The sequence below is a fragment of the Chiloscyllium plagiosum genome, unplaced genomic scaffold (assembly GCF_037043375.1).
Source record: "Chiloscyllium plagiosum isolate Xiang-an unplaced genomic scaffold, Cpla_swu_hap1 HiC_scaffold_19, whole genome shotgun sequence".
Taxonomy (NCBI): Eukaryota; Metazoa; Chordata; class Chondrichthyes; order Orectolobiformes; family Hemiscylliidae; genus Chiloscyllium; species Chiloscyllium plagiosum.
Window position 1 is genome coordinate 16,526,716 of NW_028270157.1, and position 18,090 is coordinate 16,544,805.

Consider the following 18,090-nt stretch of genomic DNA (forward strand, 5'->3'; position numbering starts at 1 on the left):
AGGGGGGATGAAGAAACTGGTGAAGTCCAAGTTCATCCCCTGCGGTTGGAGGGTTCCCAGTCGGAAGATAAGACGCTCCTCCTCCGACCGTCGGGTTGTTGTGGTTTGGCGGTGGATGAGTCCAATGACCTGCATATCCTCGGTGGAGTGGGAGGGGGAGTTGAAATGCTGTGCTACAGGTTGGTTGGGTTGGTTCGTCCGGGTGGCCCAGAGGTGCTCTCTGAATCGCTCCGCAAGTAGGCGGCCTGTCTCCCCAATATAGAGGAGGCCACACCGGCTGCAGCGGATGCAGTAGATGATGTGGGTGGAGGTGCAGGTGAATCTGTGGCGGATATGGAAGTTTCCTTTGGGGCCTTGGAGAGAAGTGAGGGGGGAGGTGTGGGCGCAAGTGTTGCACCTCCTGCGGTTGCAAGGGAAGGTGCCGGGAGTGGAGGTTGGGTCGGTGGGGGGTGTGGATCTGACAAGGGAGTCGCGGAGGGAGTGGTCTCTACGGAAAGCTGATAGGGGAGGGGAGGGAAATATATCCTTGGTGCTGGGGTCTGTTTGGAGGTGGCGGAAGTGATGGCGGATGATGCGCTGTACATGGAGATTGGTGGGGTGGTAGGTGAGGACCTATATAGTATTGGGACCTGTCCCCTTCCCCTTGCATTTACCATATATAGAGTCTGGCGCAATCTGAGAGGCCTTATTAAATTTGAACCAACATTAGAGTCCCCTGTATGGAATCTTATCCTGTACGATAGTAGGGAAAGGGACAAAGGATTAAATCTGTAAAAAATGGTGAAGTCTGGCTCCCAATTCATCATGAACATACCAACTTCTGGTTTTGGACATCTGAGTAAACAGGTCATCTAGTATTATATTTAATCAAAAAAACACCTTCTCAGATTTTGACAACCATTTAAAATGAACAAATTTGGCCTGAGTTATGAAAGGCTCAAGAAACAATAACTGAAGTGGGAGCTGCTGATTGCAGTAGAGAAGAGCTCTTCCAGCACTGCTGGTAGTCAGGGAATTCAGTCCCATGCCAACAAACCCTCCATCACTATTTGTCCTTGTGTGGTCTCTGCCTCACGGTGAATGAGCAATTAGCACTGCCCCACATTCTCTCCCTGTTGTGTTCTGTCTCACAGTAGCTGCGCAATATACTGAAAGGGTCATGCTTGTTATGTCATCATTGTGTCATGTGACCTAATAATACATATTGCTCATCTACTTTGAGACAGAACACACTACCATAATGGAATCATAACCCACATCTTCCCCATGCAGTTGCTCCTCCCCAGCCCCAGCAACCTCTACTCTTTGCAGCCAACTCCCTCCATAAAACCCCCAGCCCACCATATTCCAATCCTCAATTGTTGGTAACCAGGTCTGGTTGGAGCTTTCTACCTTGGGCTTTAGAGAGGACCACTAGCACAGTGGGTAACTTCCCTGCCTCTGGGCAAGAAGCTTCAGGTTTGATCCCCAGTCCAGGATTTGATGGCCAAGGAAGGTATATTTATAAATACCAACTTTTCAATCCTTCCACAACATGCCAAAGGCACACAGTACAAGATGGAGAGATTCCTGGTCGGCCAAGTGATGAGAAGGTTACCAGAACCTCTTCCATTATAAAGGCATAGTAGCTCAGTGGTTGGCATAGCGCCAGGGACCCGGGTTCAATTCCACCCTCAGGTTTTTTGTCTGTGTGGAGTTTGCACATTCTTCCCATGTTTGTGTGAGTTTCCTTTGGATGCTCTGGTTTCCTCCCACAGTCTAAAGATGTGCAGATTAGGTGGATTGGTCATGGGAAATGCAGAGTTACAAGGTACGGTGGGGTGTGTCTAGATGGGATGCTATTTGGAGGAGTGGTGTCGACTTGATGGGCCAAATGGTCTGCTTCCACACTGTAGGAAGTCTGTGATTACAATCTATAGTTTTTGAATACACCATCAACATGTGCATATTGCCATAGCAATTTGGACTCTCTCAGCAAATTAAAACCAGAACAGGGACCCGGGTTCAATTCCAGCCTCGGGCAACTGTCTGTGTGGAGTTTGCACATTCTCCCCGTGTCTGCGTGAGTTTCCTCCGGGTGCTCCAGTTTCCGCCCACATTCCAAAGATGTGCAGGTTAGGTGAATTGGTCATGCTAAATTGCCCATAGAGGTAGGTACATTAGTCAGGGGTAAATATGGGGAATGGGTCTGGGTGGGTTACTCCTCAGAGGGTCAGTGCAGACTAGTTGGGCTGAAGAGCCTGTTTCCACACTGTAGGGAATCTAATCAAAAAAGACAGCTCACCATCACCTTCTCAAGGAGATTCATTAATAGAGTCAGAATAAACAATAGAGCCAGGGCTCTGTAATAATTCTGCGATACAAGACCAATTAAAGATGGGCAATAAATGCTGCCCAGCCAACAACACCCACATCCCATGAACAAATACGAAAAAACCCTTAGACTTTCCCATCCTGCAATCAGACTGGCTCTCAGTATATTTGGGAAACAGATTGCTAATGATAGCTTATTGTTTAACTTCAGCAAGATCCCAATGTTGTCACAAGTCACATGTTTGCCGGCTGTGAACACATTCATCCTGCTCATACTCACACAACTCCCATGTTCTATCCTCCATAATCATGAACTCTGCTCCCTGTGAATTACCTCAGTCATGGAGTCATACAGCATGGAAACAGACCCTTTGGGTCCTGGTCACTTTTGGGATGTCCCTGTCCTTGTTCATCTACACAGGTCAAGCAATGTTCACATTCTTGTCATTACTTTCAGATCTCTGCATAGCTTTGCCTCTACCAATCCCTGTCATTTTCTCTCAAAGTCTACACTCATCTCATTTTGGCCTCTTCAGCCTCCTTAATTTTAGTTGCTCCTCCACTGAATATCTTCAGCTGCATATAGGAGCCAAGCACTGTAGTACCAACCTACTTCCTCTCTGCTTTACTTCGCTCCTTGAAGACTCTATTTAAGACCTACCTCTTTGACCAAGCTCCTGGTCATCTCCCCTAATTGCAAAAAACATGGCTTGGTTTTGCATTTTGTTTTACAATGATCCTGTGAGGTGCCTTGAGGTACTCTGTTACATTAGAGGTGCTCTATAAACGCAAGTTGTTGTTGAAAAGAATGAATCCGATGAGACCAGAACTGGAGCTTATGATATATTTTTGTATAGTTCTCATTTTAACCAGATGAGCACCAACATGCTGCTTATGATACATACAGTTTGCAAAGAATGGGAGAGCCACAAACTTCAATCAATCAAACCGTCTCTTCCCCTTGCCTTCCCTACCCCACCCAATACACAAAGGCTTTCACCAGGAACCAGACAAGAAGCATTTCCAAGGAAATGTTGAAGAATTTGGCTGGGGGGGTCATCACTTAGAAAAGCGAACAGTGTGATATTTAGCAATACACCTCCCTCAAAGGGTGGACAAGGAATGATTAGCCACAGGATGTGGCTGACAGGTCACTGTAAGCAATGGATAATAAATTACTGGCTGATGGGAGGGGTTCATTTGGAACATGAAACACACTAGCGCCTCTAGGAGTAAGTGTACGGCTGGGAAATAAAAGCTTGCGAAAATGCTCGTTTCTATATTTAGGTCAGGAAGATAATGAAGGTATTTTAGTAGCACCTTTTCTTTTTGGTCAGATGTAGGCTTGCACCTCCGGGCAGCTCTTGGGAATGTTTGGTCTTATTAAGTTTCTATTGCTTTAAATTGTACAAGGGGTACTCAGCACTGCATGCGAATTCTCCTCCTCACCAACTGGAAAAGGTTTTACTTAAAGTTGCCGAGCTGGATGGCTGCGCGATTCGTGGCACAGCGGAAAGTAATTGGCTGGATCTCCCAGTATGGGACAGGGTTATTGAAGAGGCTAATCCCCGAATACAGGTTCTTCTTTACATAGTAATCGAGCCCACAGAAGTCATTAACGCCCACTGCTGTAATCAGGTTGTTATGGAGATACACCACCTGTAGGGGAAATGTTGGCAAAGACAGCAATTAGCAAAATGGAAACAAAACAGCATTTCTTTAAACATCCCCAGAGTACAAATGCAATACGTTTTTTTCCCTGAAACGTTGTCATCCAAGATGCATAATTTGCTTCCATACATGAGAGAATAATAATGAAATGTGTTAAGATGCTTGTTTGTGACTAGCACATACTTGTTGGGCTGAATGGTCTTTTTTTTCTGTGCTGGAGACTTTATTATAACAATCTTGATTGAGAGTCAAAAGGTGGGCAAGTCACCAAATGTATCTACCTCGAATCATAGAAGACTTTTGTATTGATTGAACCAGGTGGATCTTACTGACTGTGAGATCCTCTATCAGGGTTGTTAACCTGGGTCAATCAGGGAACCCTGGCTGAACGATTTAAACAGGGAATTCAGAGAATTTCCTCACTTCAGGGACTAACTCCGAGCTGGCTGGCCATAGGCAGTGTACTGTACCTATGTAAATAAAGAGTGACTTGGTGACGGGGTACCAACCTCTTTGCAGTTATTTCATCCTTCATCACAGAAGGAAGCCATTCAGCCCATCATGCCTGTATGAGCTAGTTAAACTCGATGAGTCTATGACCTTGGTTGTGATAGTCCTTATCTATTATTGTTTTGTGATTCAGTCGGCCTCCTCCACATTCTCAGAAGGTGCAATCTGGATCCTATCTACTCACAGGGTAGAAATATTACTCCTCACGGTGTTATTGGTTCTTTTGCCAAACTCCTTAAAAGTGTTTATCCTCTAGTTTTCGACTCCACTCAAATGTGGAATTGCTTTTCCCTATCTGCTCTCTCCTGGCCCGTTACGATTTCGAACACTCTATCAAATCTCTTCTGAACACTTTCTTCTCATTGCTGAAAAGAGATACATTTTGTCAATTATACTTTCCACTTCTGGACATTTTGCAAGAAATATCTAATCAAGGGGAAATCCGCCATGTATACTGCATGAGAGAAGAATGTTGATTGGTTCGCAAATTGGTCTCTCATTGGCAAAGGTATTGTCATGCAGAATGCCACCATTACTGCTGATTGACAGTTAACTGCCAGGCTTTGTTTAAACTTTAAACCAGGCCAGTCAATTCTGACTGGTCAATGCATTGCCTTGAGAAATACATGAATGTCTGTCACCTATTTTACTGAGTTAAAACACATATAGTCCTTATACAGGTTCTTTCAGTCTGCAAACAGCAGGACCTGTATATTAATATTTATAACTTGCAGTCCACGATTGTGCATCACACTAGGAACTAAATTAGATGTCAGTATATGTCTTTGCACACTCAGGATTATCCAGTAAATGTTGTCCAATTGCAGAAGCACAACTCATGTTGAACAGTGTAGTATGTTTTGCAATCATAGGATTGTTGGATACAGTCAACATTCTTCCTTCTCCAAGGATAACAACCCAGTTTCTCCAGTCTATCCATGTAACAGAACTATCCCTAGAACCATCCTACCCACTGAGTGATAGCTGACACCTCACATGAAGAATTAATCCACAACTTCAGGGGGAAGATCTTTTGAATCATGAGTCACTGATGTGGAAACATCAAGGTATGTCTTAAGGAATCCAGGAATAACAAGAGTTGGGAGCAGTAAAAATGACTGAAGCTGCCTATTGCACAAGCCCAATCGTCCTTTGGAAGAAAAGCTGCTGTCTGAACCCAGTCTGCTCTGCATGTGACTCCACAGCAATAGGTTTGAGTCACAGAATCATAAAGTAATACAGCATGGAAACAAACCCTTTGGTGCAACTCGCCCATGCCAACCAAGTTTCCCAACCTAAACTATTCCCACTTGCCTGTATTTAATATCCCAGGAAATGGCCCAACAAACCATTCAGTTGTAATGATAGGATATCCCTGGGAATGTAGAGTTGAAGGCATGATCATGTTGAATAGTGAAGCAGATACGAGGAACTGAATAGTCTACCCCTTACTCCTATTTCTTAACTCAGGATAGAGAATAAATCCCAACAGTTGCTGGTCACCATCATATCTTGAGAATTAACATTCTAAAAAAAAAATGAGTAGTAATGAAAACTAGAGAGGCACTGTCGAAGCATTTCACCTTGCATCCATCAGGACAAATGCAAGAATGCCAAATTTCAAAAGGAACAACAATGAGGAAAGGCTGCTGGTAAATGAACTTGAATTGGCCAAGGCAGTGCTATGGAAAGTGCACCTGATTCAAGTGAAGAAAATTTTCTTTAAATGTCCCTCTTAAAAATTATGGTCAGTTTAATAAAAAAACCAAAGAGCACAAACTGTTTAAACACAGGATCGTCAAAACAAATATACCACTGTTGGACATGCCATTTACTACATACCTGGATAAACCGATGGTCAGCCAAGCCAGCTGGCACTTTGATGAGGGCGTTGTTGTCCATGTGAAGTTCCCTCAGGTATGGTGCATTGTCTAGTGAGCCATTATCCACACTGAAAATCTCATTGAAACTCAAGCCCAGTCTGCAATGGTATGAGTAAATCAGATCAGAAGTTCTGAAGTTGATAACTAATCAGCCACTATCATTAATAATAAGGGGAAATAATGCTGGAAACAGCAGTGCATCTGTGGAGAGGGAAACAAAGTTAACCTTTCAGGTTGTTTAATTGGTCACAAAAATTATCCATTGACCTGAAACATCAACTTTGTTTCTCTGTCCACAGAAGCTGCCTGACATAGGATCACAGCATCATTACCGTAGAGAAAGGCTATTTAGCTCATCAAGTCTGTGCTGTGGAGCAATCCAGGCAGCCCCATGTCTTACTGCCCTATCCCTGCAGCCCTGCAGGTTTAATCTCATTCAATTTTCTTTTGAAGTAATTGATTGTTCCTGCTTACTACGTCCTTGTAGTCAGTGAATTCCAGGCCATTATCACTCACCACAAAAAAAGTCTTTCCTTGGAGTTTCCTGTGTTTCTGCTCAAAACTTTGCATTTTTTTCTGATTTTATTCCAGATTTCCAGCAACCACATTTTTTTTTCTCTGCGCTGGGGATTATCATTCATGCCTAAGGCCAGTCAGACCCTTAGGACCTGGTGTGAACAGAGATCCATCAACTCCCAGGCTGCAGATGGTGGCATACTGGGTATTGTTTGAATCCCACTCTGGCAAATAGTGTGATTTGAATTTTACCTGAAATTAAAAGTGAGTTCAATAATACCTATGTAATCACCCATTGATTATTGTTAAAAACCTGTCTGATTCACTAATGTTCTACAAGGACAGAAATCTACCATCCTTACCTGGTCTGGCCAACATGTGACTCCAGACCCACATCAATATGGATGACTCTCAACTGCCCTCTGAAATGGTTTAGTAAACCATTCAGCTCAAGGGTAATAAATGATGGGCAACAAATGCTGGACCAAAGCCCATGAACAAAAAAAATGTTTTGACAGGCAAGGCTTCTTGCCTGTAAGGATGAGTTGAGAAAGCAGACCGTGCATTGTAGATTGACCCAGTGGGCTGAATGACCTAATTCTGTGCCATTGTGGCTCTGTGGATGGAAATGAATGGAAAGGGGTCAAATCTGGTCGGAGCCCTGCATCACCCCATTTAGTAAAACCAGGCACTTAGCTGGACAGGGGCAGCTCTTCTCCAAACTCAAGGACCCCAGAAAGTCCTGCACCCACCATGGCTCCTGCCCAGAAGCTGCCAGCTGCTCATTGTTCAGCAATGACATCAGTGGCTTCAACATCTACTCAAGGGTCAGGTGAGAGGGATTGAGATTTAGCAGTAACGGCAGAGGGGTGGCTCTCAGCAGAACCCTATTCCCTACGCCGGGTCCTTCATTCCGGCACAGGGTGCCTTTAAGGAGACCTCTGTCCTGGGAGCCTACAAGCAGACCCACGTGGGTTTGCCTTTATATAGCACTTCCCAAGCCTTTTATCACCATGGCACCATTTCCAGGTTTGAAGACTGTCATTACCACTCAGTGAGCAATGGGGAATAGGAAGAAGACTGATTAGAGCTTGGGAGAGGGAGAAATACCTCCATCAAGTAGGTCACAAAAATCTCAAAAGAAAGTCCAATAATTATGATCAACATGATTCTAAATTTTATTTTTAAATCACCATTTCATGAAGCAATCTGCAATCACTGTACAATTCCAGAAGTTAAATTGTTTAGTTGAATTAGTTGAATGCAATGTGACTGGGTAGAATAATTAGCTCAGCTATTATCAGCTTCAGGATTAATGGTGTTTCTGAATTCTGCTGTCAGAGTTCGCGACACCAAAATTTCAGCTTATGATTGAAATAAGTCCACAGAGGCTGGTCATCCAAATCACCCTTTTATTTACACATGGATGGTCCTCGACAGTGATCCAGCTCCCACAGAGCCAGCTGTCAGAATCAACAGAACCTCTGACCCTTTTGTTAATATCTGTCAGTCTGGTTCCCTGATTAGACTGGTTAACAGTCCCAGTCAGGGAACTCATATTCTACAAGGTTATATAATCTTAGAATCTCTACAGTATGGAAACAGGCCCTTCGGCCCAACATGTCCACACCAACCCTCCGAAGAGTAACCCGCCCAGACCCATTCCCCATACTCTATTATCCTATATTTACCCCTGACAAATGCACCTAACCTACACATCCTTGAACACTATGGGTAATTTAGCAGGCCAATTAACCTAACCTGCACACCTTTGGACTGTAGGAGGAAACCAGAGCACCTGGAGGAAATCCGCACAGATACGGGGAGAATGTGCAAACTCCACACAGACAGTCACCTGAGGCTGGAAGCAAACTTGGGTCCATGGTGCTGTGAGGCAGCAGTGCTAACCACTGATCCACCGTGTCACCCCCATCTGGCTGACCTTGTTAAAATCTCTACAGTGATCCCACTTGGGGTTCTGACCCCCAGTTTGGGAAGCCCTGCTTTTTATTCTGCGTCAATGATACCCATTGTTGGGGTGATCACTAGTGCCTGTGGGTGAGAGTTCTAAGTGGGTATTCCAGTGCGGATTTAATTGAAAAGAAGAACAGAGGCAACGGCATTGTCACCTGCCACCTTCTGCCCCAATTAAAGACTCTTCACCACCAAATTCACCAGGAGGGATGGTGTCAAATTCCTCCTGTGATTCAGAATATACAACACTCAGTGTAAATGAGAGTCCTCAAAATATTCCTGAAGCCACAGTGTCATTCAATGTAAACCTCATGACACATCTTCAATATGTTGCACCTTAGTAGCACATCCATGCTTAAGCATAGCCCATACTAATTAATCTTACTTCATAAAATTAGCAATCATATCAAATATACACTTTACACAGACCACAGAGTTTTTTTCAAGATAGTAAACTAATCAGGGAGCAGTGATAGTCGAATCTGGAGTTTGTTCCACCAAATACTCATTAGTGTTAGTGGAAAACATGGAGAAATCAAAAGATTTGAAAGTCAGATTAAGTAAGTTCAGGTAGATCGACTCAGTCGTAGACAATAGTGGGGTTAGACTAAGGCTTGTGATGAGGAACCAGTATTTTCTATTCATGAGAAAAATAGGAATTGAGATTTGTGAAGGATTAACCTCAATGGTATTGAAATCGTGGATATGGGGATCTCAGCCACTGACTTCCAGGGGTTTAATGGGTCCAGCAGAAAAGGCCACTATGAGTTGCCCTTTGGGTCAAACTTGGAGACTGGACAGTATTGTGCAATTATATAACACTGTTGAAGCAGAGTTATTGAAGATATTTCACAAGAATATTATCAAACTAAATTTGACACAGAGCCGCATAATGGAAATATTAGGGCAGATTGCCAAAACTTTGCTCAAAGCAATAGGCTTTAAGGAGGGTCTTAAAGGTGAAAGAAAGCTATAGAGTTGTCAAAGGTGTAAATTTAGGGTTTATTTTATTTCATGCGATATGAGTGTTGGAGGTAAGGCCAACATTTTCTTCTGGTCCCCAGTTTCCCTCAAAAAGGTGGCAGTGAGCTGTATTCTTGAACTGTAAGATCATAAGGTGTAAGAACAGAAATTGGTCATTCAGGCCATTGAATGTGCTCTGCCATTCAATGAGATAATGGTAGATCTGATAATCTTCAATTCCACTTAGATACCTTATTCCCATGATCCTTGATTCCATTAGTGACTAAAAATCTGTCTCAGTTTTAAATATGCTTGACTCAGCCTCAACAGAAAGAATTGCACAGATTTCCAACACTTAGAAGAATTTCTTCCTCAGCTCTGTCTTAAGTGGGGCGAACCCCTAACCATGAGATTATGGTCTCTTTCCCTGGACTCTTCCATAAGGTAAACATCATCTCTGCACCTAGCCTGTCAAGCCCCCTAAGAATCTTGTATGTTTTAGTTCCCTCTCATTTGTCTAAACTCCAGTGAGTTTCAACCTCTTCTCATAAGAATAACCCTCCATATCCAGAATCAGCCTAGTGAGCTATCTCTGGACTGCATTTAATGGTGGTATATCTTTCCTTAGATAAGAGGCCCAAAGTTGTACACAGTATTCTAGCTGTGGTCTGAGTAATGCCTCGTAATGCTATAGCAAGAGCTCCCAGTTTTTTATACTCAGTTCACTTTGAAATTAAGGCTATTTGTCTTTCTTGACTTCTGAATTGCAGATTGAACTTGGAAACTAACTTTTGTGATTCATACACAAGGAACTCCAAGTCTCTCTGTGCTGCGGCTTTCTCCCTTTTTATTATTTTTGGGCTTTTGTTTGGCTTTTAAAAGGTTCCCAATCCTCTGGCTTACCATAAATCTTTACCATATTGTATGTTTTTTTTTCAATTTGATCCTATTCTTAACTTCATTGGTTAACTATGGTCAGTGTGTCCGCTTTCTCGATTTCTTCTTCCTCACTAGTTTATATCTTTGATGTAAGTCACAACTATTTTCTTAAATCTCTGCCATCTTTTCTGTAAACACCATTCCCAGTCCACTCCAGTCAAATCTGCCCTTATCCCTATGAAATTAGTCTTATTTAAGTTTAGCACAACTGTTACTGACCCAGGTTTCTCACTTCCAAACTGAATTCCAAATTCTACCATGTTATGGTCACGTTCCCTCAGGAATCTTTTATTCTGAGATCATTCATTAAACCTATTTCGCTATACATCACAAGATCCAAAATAGCTTGAACCCTGTTCAGATCAATGACATATTATTCTAGAAATTGCCCTGATATGCTCTGTTAATTCTTATTATGGCTACCTTTGCTAATTTGATTTTACCAATCTGCATGAACATTAAAGTCACCCATGATTAATATGCTGTCTATTTTACATGCCCTCATTATCTCCTGATACATTTCATGTCCTGGGGGCCCACAGTCTACTCTTAGCAAGGTTTTCTTCTCCTAGTTATTTCTTACCTTCTGACTGCTGTAATTCACTGGAGTAGGTAAACTCACAGTGTTTTTAGGGAGGAAATTCTGGATTTTAACCCAGTCAATTGAGAGAAGAGGATGATGTGTGGATTGAAGATGATCTTGCAGATAGTGGTGGCCCCTTGTCTTTCTTGATGGTACAGAACATAAGTATGGCAGGTGCTATCGAAGGACTCTTGCTGAGTTGCTACATCTTGTAGATAGTACGCAATGCAGCCATGGTATATTGGAGGTGAAAGAAATGAAGGTTTATGTTGGCAGATGGGGTCTAGGCAACTGAAGTCACAATCTCCAATGATGGTCTGATTAAAATCAGGGATTTTAGCGTTGGATTTTAGCATAAGATTGGGGGAGTAAAGAGAGCTGGAAGGGTTGATTGGACAGGACAAGATCAAAGAGACAGAAAGACAATGAGCTACACTTACCTGACCAGATTCTTCAGACCCTTCAGCGAATCAGCTTTGACCCGGGTGATTTTGTTGCCATCAAGATGAATTTCAGATAGAGTTGCTGGAAGACCTGGTGTAAAGGGTGGGTGTGGGAAAGGGGTAAGAAATTAGTCAAAATAAACCATGCAGGAGTTGCCATAAATCACTAAGGTACTCTCTGCGACCTTAAAGTATTACAGGGACTACATACTTCCATAATCCTGCCCTCCAGCAGGATGTAGTGCTTACCACTGGGAATACAACTCAGGTAATCATTGGGGGAAGCCTATGGTTCATCAAGATATGCTCTCTTCCTTCTAGGAACTGTCAGGCCTGTTGAATCACCCCTCACAGATTTAAACAATGTTATCATTAATTGGATCATTTAAAAGCCCTGCACCTATCATTCCATGCAGTGGAATGTTGAAGGATCTGTGTGCATGTTCCAAAAGGCATGTTGTCACTTTAAGAATGTGAAATTGTAAATTATGACATTGACTCTCCATGCTGTACATCTCTATGACTCTATGACTTTGTACAAACGTCACACAGATGGATGCAAGGTGAGAAATGAGCATCCTCAAAACTAACACTCAAAATGTTCGAGTGATTCCTCTGCCTAGCATTTCTCTGGTGATGTTAACCACTTAAAATAGTGTCCACTTTAAACCATAACATTGACAAGTGGATCAGCATGTTCTTCATCATCTATCCAATCATATTAGCATAAGTAATTTTATTTACTGTTAGTTATCTTCACTACATGATAAAGTGTTACAATCATAGTTATGTAGCACCAAGGGAAGCTAATCAGCTCATTATATGGTGGTATTTCTCTGAAAGAGCTATCCAATTAATCCCACTCCCTTGTTTTTAACACCATAGACCTGCAAATATTTCCTTTTAATGTATCTATCCAAAGTTTTCTTGATAATTGTCATTGAATCTGCTTCTGTCAGTACATTTCAACTCACCAAGGCTCCTCAGACAGTACTGTCCAAACCTAGAGGGACAAGGGCAGCAGATACATGGGAGCATTACCTGTGGAGACTGGGCAGCTCCTAGCAGAGCGCTTTAGGGAACATCTCCGGGATATCCGCACCAATCAACCACAACGCCCCGTGGCCCAACATTTCAACTCCCCCTCCCACTCTGCCGAGGACATGGAGGTCCTGGGCCTCCTTCACTGCCACTCCCTCACCATCAGACGCCTGGAGGAAGAACGCCTCATCTTCCGCCTCGGAACACTTCAACCACAGGCCATCAATGTGGACTTCAACAGTTTCCTCATTTCCCCTTTCCCCCACCTCACCCTAGTTCCAAACTTCCAGCTCAGCACTGTCCCCATGACTTGTCCGGACTTGTCCTACCTGCATATCTCCTTTTCCACCTATCCACTCCACCCTCTCCTCCCTGACCTATCACCTTCATCCCCTCCCCCACTCACCTATTGTACTCTATGCTACTTTCTCCCCATCTCCACCCTCCTCTAGCTTATCACTCCACGCTTCAGGCTCTCTGCCTTTATTCCTGATGAAGGGCTTTTGCCCAAAATGTCGATTTTGCTGCTCCTTGGATGCTGCCTGAACTGCTGTGCTCTTCCAGCACCACTAATCCAGAACCAAGTTTCCCTCTTAGCCATACACTATCCTGACTTGGAACTATATCCTCATTCCTATACTGTCACTGGATCAAGATGCTGGAACTCCCTCTCTAACAGCACAAAGGGTGTAGCTACAACTCATGGATTGTTCTTCATGAACACCTCATGGACTATTCCTCCAATTGTGGTGTTTGGAATATTACATGGTATGGGTGTGGGAAGAGGTGGAGGGGAGGGAGAAAATGAAAATGAAACTATCAAAAATATATGAAATGATTTGTTTTAAATCATGGACTGACTTTCTCAAGGCTAATTAGAGATGGGCAATAAATGCTAGCAATGCCAACATCATATGAATAAACAGAACAAAACTGCAGTTCACCAGAACTTGATATGAATGTAAATATTCTCCTTATCTCCAACTTTGGTACTTTTGCCAATGATTTTAAATCTATATTCTCCAGTTATCCATTTCCTGTGGCTGTTAACAGCCTCTCCCTATTTACATTGTTAAAGAGATGTATCCTTTTGTTTCAGCACGATGAGCTCCCCACCCCAGTCTGATCTGAGTTAAGGAAGAACAATGCCAGCTTCAACAGTGGTCGTAGCTTAATAAATTCTGATTGATTTGCCAAAGTCCTTAATGGATAACAGACACACCTATGGTTTGCCACACCACAAGCTCAGTGTGGGTCTGGCAAGATGCACATGTCCCACTGTGCTCAGTAAAGGGGCTTCTTTGCCAATCTGAACTGCTTAATTTGCACATTACCTTTGGGAATAGCTGTGAGGGCTGCATCCGACAGTCGAATGAAAGAAAGCTTTTTCAATCCATTAAAGGCACCACCGTCAATACCTGAATTTTTCAAAGGGTTGCTGCCCATTTCTGTTGGGTTGGAGGTGAAGAAAATGAAAAGAAATGTTAGGATCACCGTGTCTTACAACACAGAAGGAGACCACTCAGCCCAATAATCCTGTGACAGAACATTGAAAACCTGAGTGAATTAGTCCCATTCCTCTGATTATTTCCGACAGCCCTTCAAATTTCCCCTTTCTCTCAGATATAGAATCCCTATAGTGCAGAAAGAGGCTGTTTGCTCCATCTAGTTTGCACTGAGCTTCTGAACACTCCCCACCTATTCTCACCCTATTCCCATATCTTCCATGCTGACTCACCTAATCTGCACATCTCTAGACACTATGGGACAATTTAGCATGATCACTCCAATTTTGGACAGTGGGAGGAAACCAGAGCACCGAATAGAAATGCATGCAAACAATGTTCAAATTCCACACAGACAGTTACCCAGCGGAATCAAACTTGGATATAGTGTGAACCACTGAGCCACTGTACCATCTTAAAGTTTCACTATTTGCCAGGATGGGATTCAAAGGTATGTTTCCACACTGTTAGCATGGATACTAGTGTAGTGTCATTACCACTATATCATGGCCACCTTTATTTATATCTTACAGCCCTATAAGATTCCCTATTTTATCTGCTTCCATCACTTGTTGAGGCAGCACATTCCAATTATATAATTTGTTTAAAGTACCAGAAGGCTCAGTTTTAATATAAGGAACTATATCCAAATATGCTTTGTATTTTGACTTGGTGAAAATGAACCAACATTGAGGATACAATGGACCAATGTACCATAATGGGGGGCAATGGCATTATGGTATTACCATTGGGTTTTTAATCCCGAGATCTATGTAATATTCTGGGAACCTGGGTCTGAATCCTGCCAAAGCAGGTAGTAGGATTTGATTTCAACAAAAAAAAATCTGGAATTAAGAGTCTAATGATGACCATGAATCCATTGTCTATTCTCGGAAAAGTCCATCTGATTCATTAATGTCCATCAGGGAAGGAAACTGCCATCCTTACCTGGTCTGGCCTACATGTGACTCTAGACCCACAGCAATGTGATTGACTCTTAAATGCCCTCTGAACAATTAGGGAGGGGCAATAAATACTTGCCTAACCAGCGATGCCCCCATCCCACGAATGAATTAAAAAAACATAAAAACCTTAATTCCATGATGTAGGATTGTAGGGGAGTGAGAAGGCCATTCAGCTCCTTGAAGTTCTTCTGCCATTCATTTAGCTCAAAATTAATTTATTTCTTAACTCTTCTATCCACAGAAAGACAGTGGAGGAGTCAGGTCGTGGCTGATGGCACTGAATGTAGAATGGTTGAGTTATGAGGAAGACTGTTCTTTATTTTGGAGAGGAGGAGAAGGAGAAGTGATGAGACAGATGTTATTAACAATTCCTAAGTGGGTGGTCATTCCTTAATGCAAGGAAACTCTTCCACTAGCTGGCTGGTGCGACCAGGCTGGGTTCAAGCAGTTCAATAGAAAAATTTCCAGCCCCTGCCTTTAAGATTGGACTCCACTCCCACTTTGGGGCTTGCCATAATGTATCCAGTCCTCCATGCACCATACTCAGGGACAGCAGTGTGGGAGTTCACTTTCATTATACTTAGCCTCAAACAGAGGCAGTTGGAATATTACTTGGCATTGGGGTACAGAGAATGAAACTATGTTTAAAAATTCCTTCAAACAGTTTATTTTGAAACATGCAAGATTGTGATAGAGTTGCTATTGGGAGAATGATGCCTTCTGCACCAGAGACTCTGTTTCACAACAACAAGTCTCCCTTTTAAGATAGGGATGAGAATATTTTTCTCTCAGTGGGTTGTTAGTCTGTGAAGTTCTCTTTCCCCTGGAAACAGCAAAGGCTGGATTATTGAATTTACTTAAGACAGAATTCAATAGACTTTTGACAGATAAAGGTGTCAAGGCTTTATGGAGTTAAGACTCCAAACAGTCATGATCTTATTGAAATTCTTTTAAATCACACATTTAAAAATTAATCAGATTAAATCAAATAAAAACAAATTGAACCAAATAAGCCAAATGAAAAAGGTGCCAGCAGCCTTAAAGGACATGTTAATGTGAACCAATATTCAACACTTAAATTAACCAGATAAATTAACATGTCTTTATTAGTAATTCCTAATGTACTCAAGCCAAAATGTCAGGTGCTGGAAAAGCACAACTGGTCAGGCAGCATCCAAGGAGCAGGAGAGTCAATGTTTTGAGCATAAGCAGCTTTTGCCCAAAATGGCAACTTTCCTGCTCCTCGGATGCTGCTTTTCCAGCACCACACTTTTTGACTCTGATCTCCAGCATCTACTCAACTCACTGTTGTATCCACCAGCCACAGAAGCCTTGAGTGTGTCAGTGGACACCACATAGAACATAGAACATTACAGCACCAACCTGTGGAACCAATCTGAAGCCCATCTAACCTACGCTATTCCATTCTCATCCATATGCCCATCCAATGACTATTTAATGTTGGCGAGTCTGCTACTGTTACAGGCAGTGCATTCCACAACCCTACTACTCTCTGACACCTGTCCTACATCTATCACCTTTCAATTTAAAGCTATGTCCCCTTGTGCTAGCCATTGCCATCCGAGGAAAAAGGCTCTCAATCCAACCTATTTGACCCTCTGACTATCTTTTCTGTCTCAATTAAATCACTTCTCAACCTTCTTCTCTCTAACGAAAACAGCCTCGAGTCCATCAGCCTTTCCTCGTAAGACCTTCCCTCCATTCCAGGAAACATCCTAGAAATCTCGTCTGAACCCTTTCCAAAGCTTCCAAAGTGAGCAGAACTGTACGCAATGTTCCAAATGTGGCCGCACCAGTTTTGTAAAGCTGCAACATGAACCCATGGTTCCGAAACTCAGTCCTTCTCCCAATAAAAGCTAACACACTGTATGCCTTCTTAACATGCTTCCTCTCCAAGTACAACAAGCACAGAAATGACCTTGAAAGAGGGACAGAGATCTTACTGAATACAGAACAGTTTCAGAGTGCATACACACATACAATACAATACAATACCTCCTGAGATGGTAGAGTTGATGTACAAGGAGTAGTTGAAGCAGGATTATATTCATTCGAATTTAGACAAATAAGGGATAATCTCATAGAAACCTACAAAATGCTAACAGGGCTAGACTGGCTGATGCAGGAAAGATGTTCCTGAAGGCATGGGAGTCCAGAACCAGGGATCACAGGATTAATGGGGTAAACCATTTAGGACTGAGACGAAGAGAAATTTCTACATCCAGAGAATGGTGAGCCTGTGGAATCTATGACCACAGAAAGCAGTTGATGGCAAAAAGTATGATATCAAGAAGGAGTTAGGTGTGGCACTTGGGGCTACAAGAATCAAAAAGTATGGGGAGAAGTAGGAACAGGCTTGGAGTTGGATGATCAGATATGATCATATTGTTTGGCAGAGCAGGCTTGAACAGCCAAGTGGCCTACTCATGCTCCTAGTTTCAAGGTTTTTATGTTTCAATGAGATTCCAATGGGATTACAGGGCAACCCCTGTATCCATGGGTCCAGCTACCGTGGTTTCAGTCACCCACGGTTTACCGCAGCCCGAACATATTACATGGAAAATTCCAAACGCAGGGCCCAGAGGCTGCCGGGGAGGTAAATTTCCCATTTAAGTGAATGGGTTCATTACTATCCGTGGTTTTGGGCATCCGCAGTAGATCTTAGAATGTATCCCCCGCGGGTACAGGGGGGTGATTACTATATTTTACCGATCTGCATTCCCAGTTTGGAACCATACCAACTGGGAGTGCCTAATTGGAATC

The 18,090-nt window shown here is 42.8% G+C and overlaps 1 protein-coding gene across 1 annotated transcript in view; it reads right to left on the reverse strand.

The window, feature by feature from the left end:
* Positions 1-3,143: 3,143 nt before the first annotated feature.
* dcn (decorin) overlaps positions 3,144-18,090 on the reverse strand; it is a 76,001-nt gene continuing 61,054 nt past the window's right edge. The window contains exons 5-8 of the mRNA XM_043709904.2: positions 14,171-14,284; positions 11,793-11,886; positions 6,337-6,475; positions 3,144-3,972 (exon numbers count right to left, since the gene is read on the reverse strand). Of these exons, the coding sequence (XP_043565839.1) occupies positions 3,778-3,972; positions 6,337-6,475; positions 11,793-11,886; positions 14,171-14,284 (542 nt within the window). The 3' untranslated portion in view covers positions 3,144-3,777. The remainder of the gene's footprint in view (positions 3,973-6,336; positions 6,476-11,792; positions 11,887-14,170; positions 14,285-18,090) is intronic.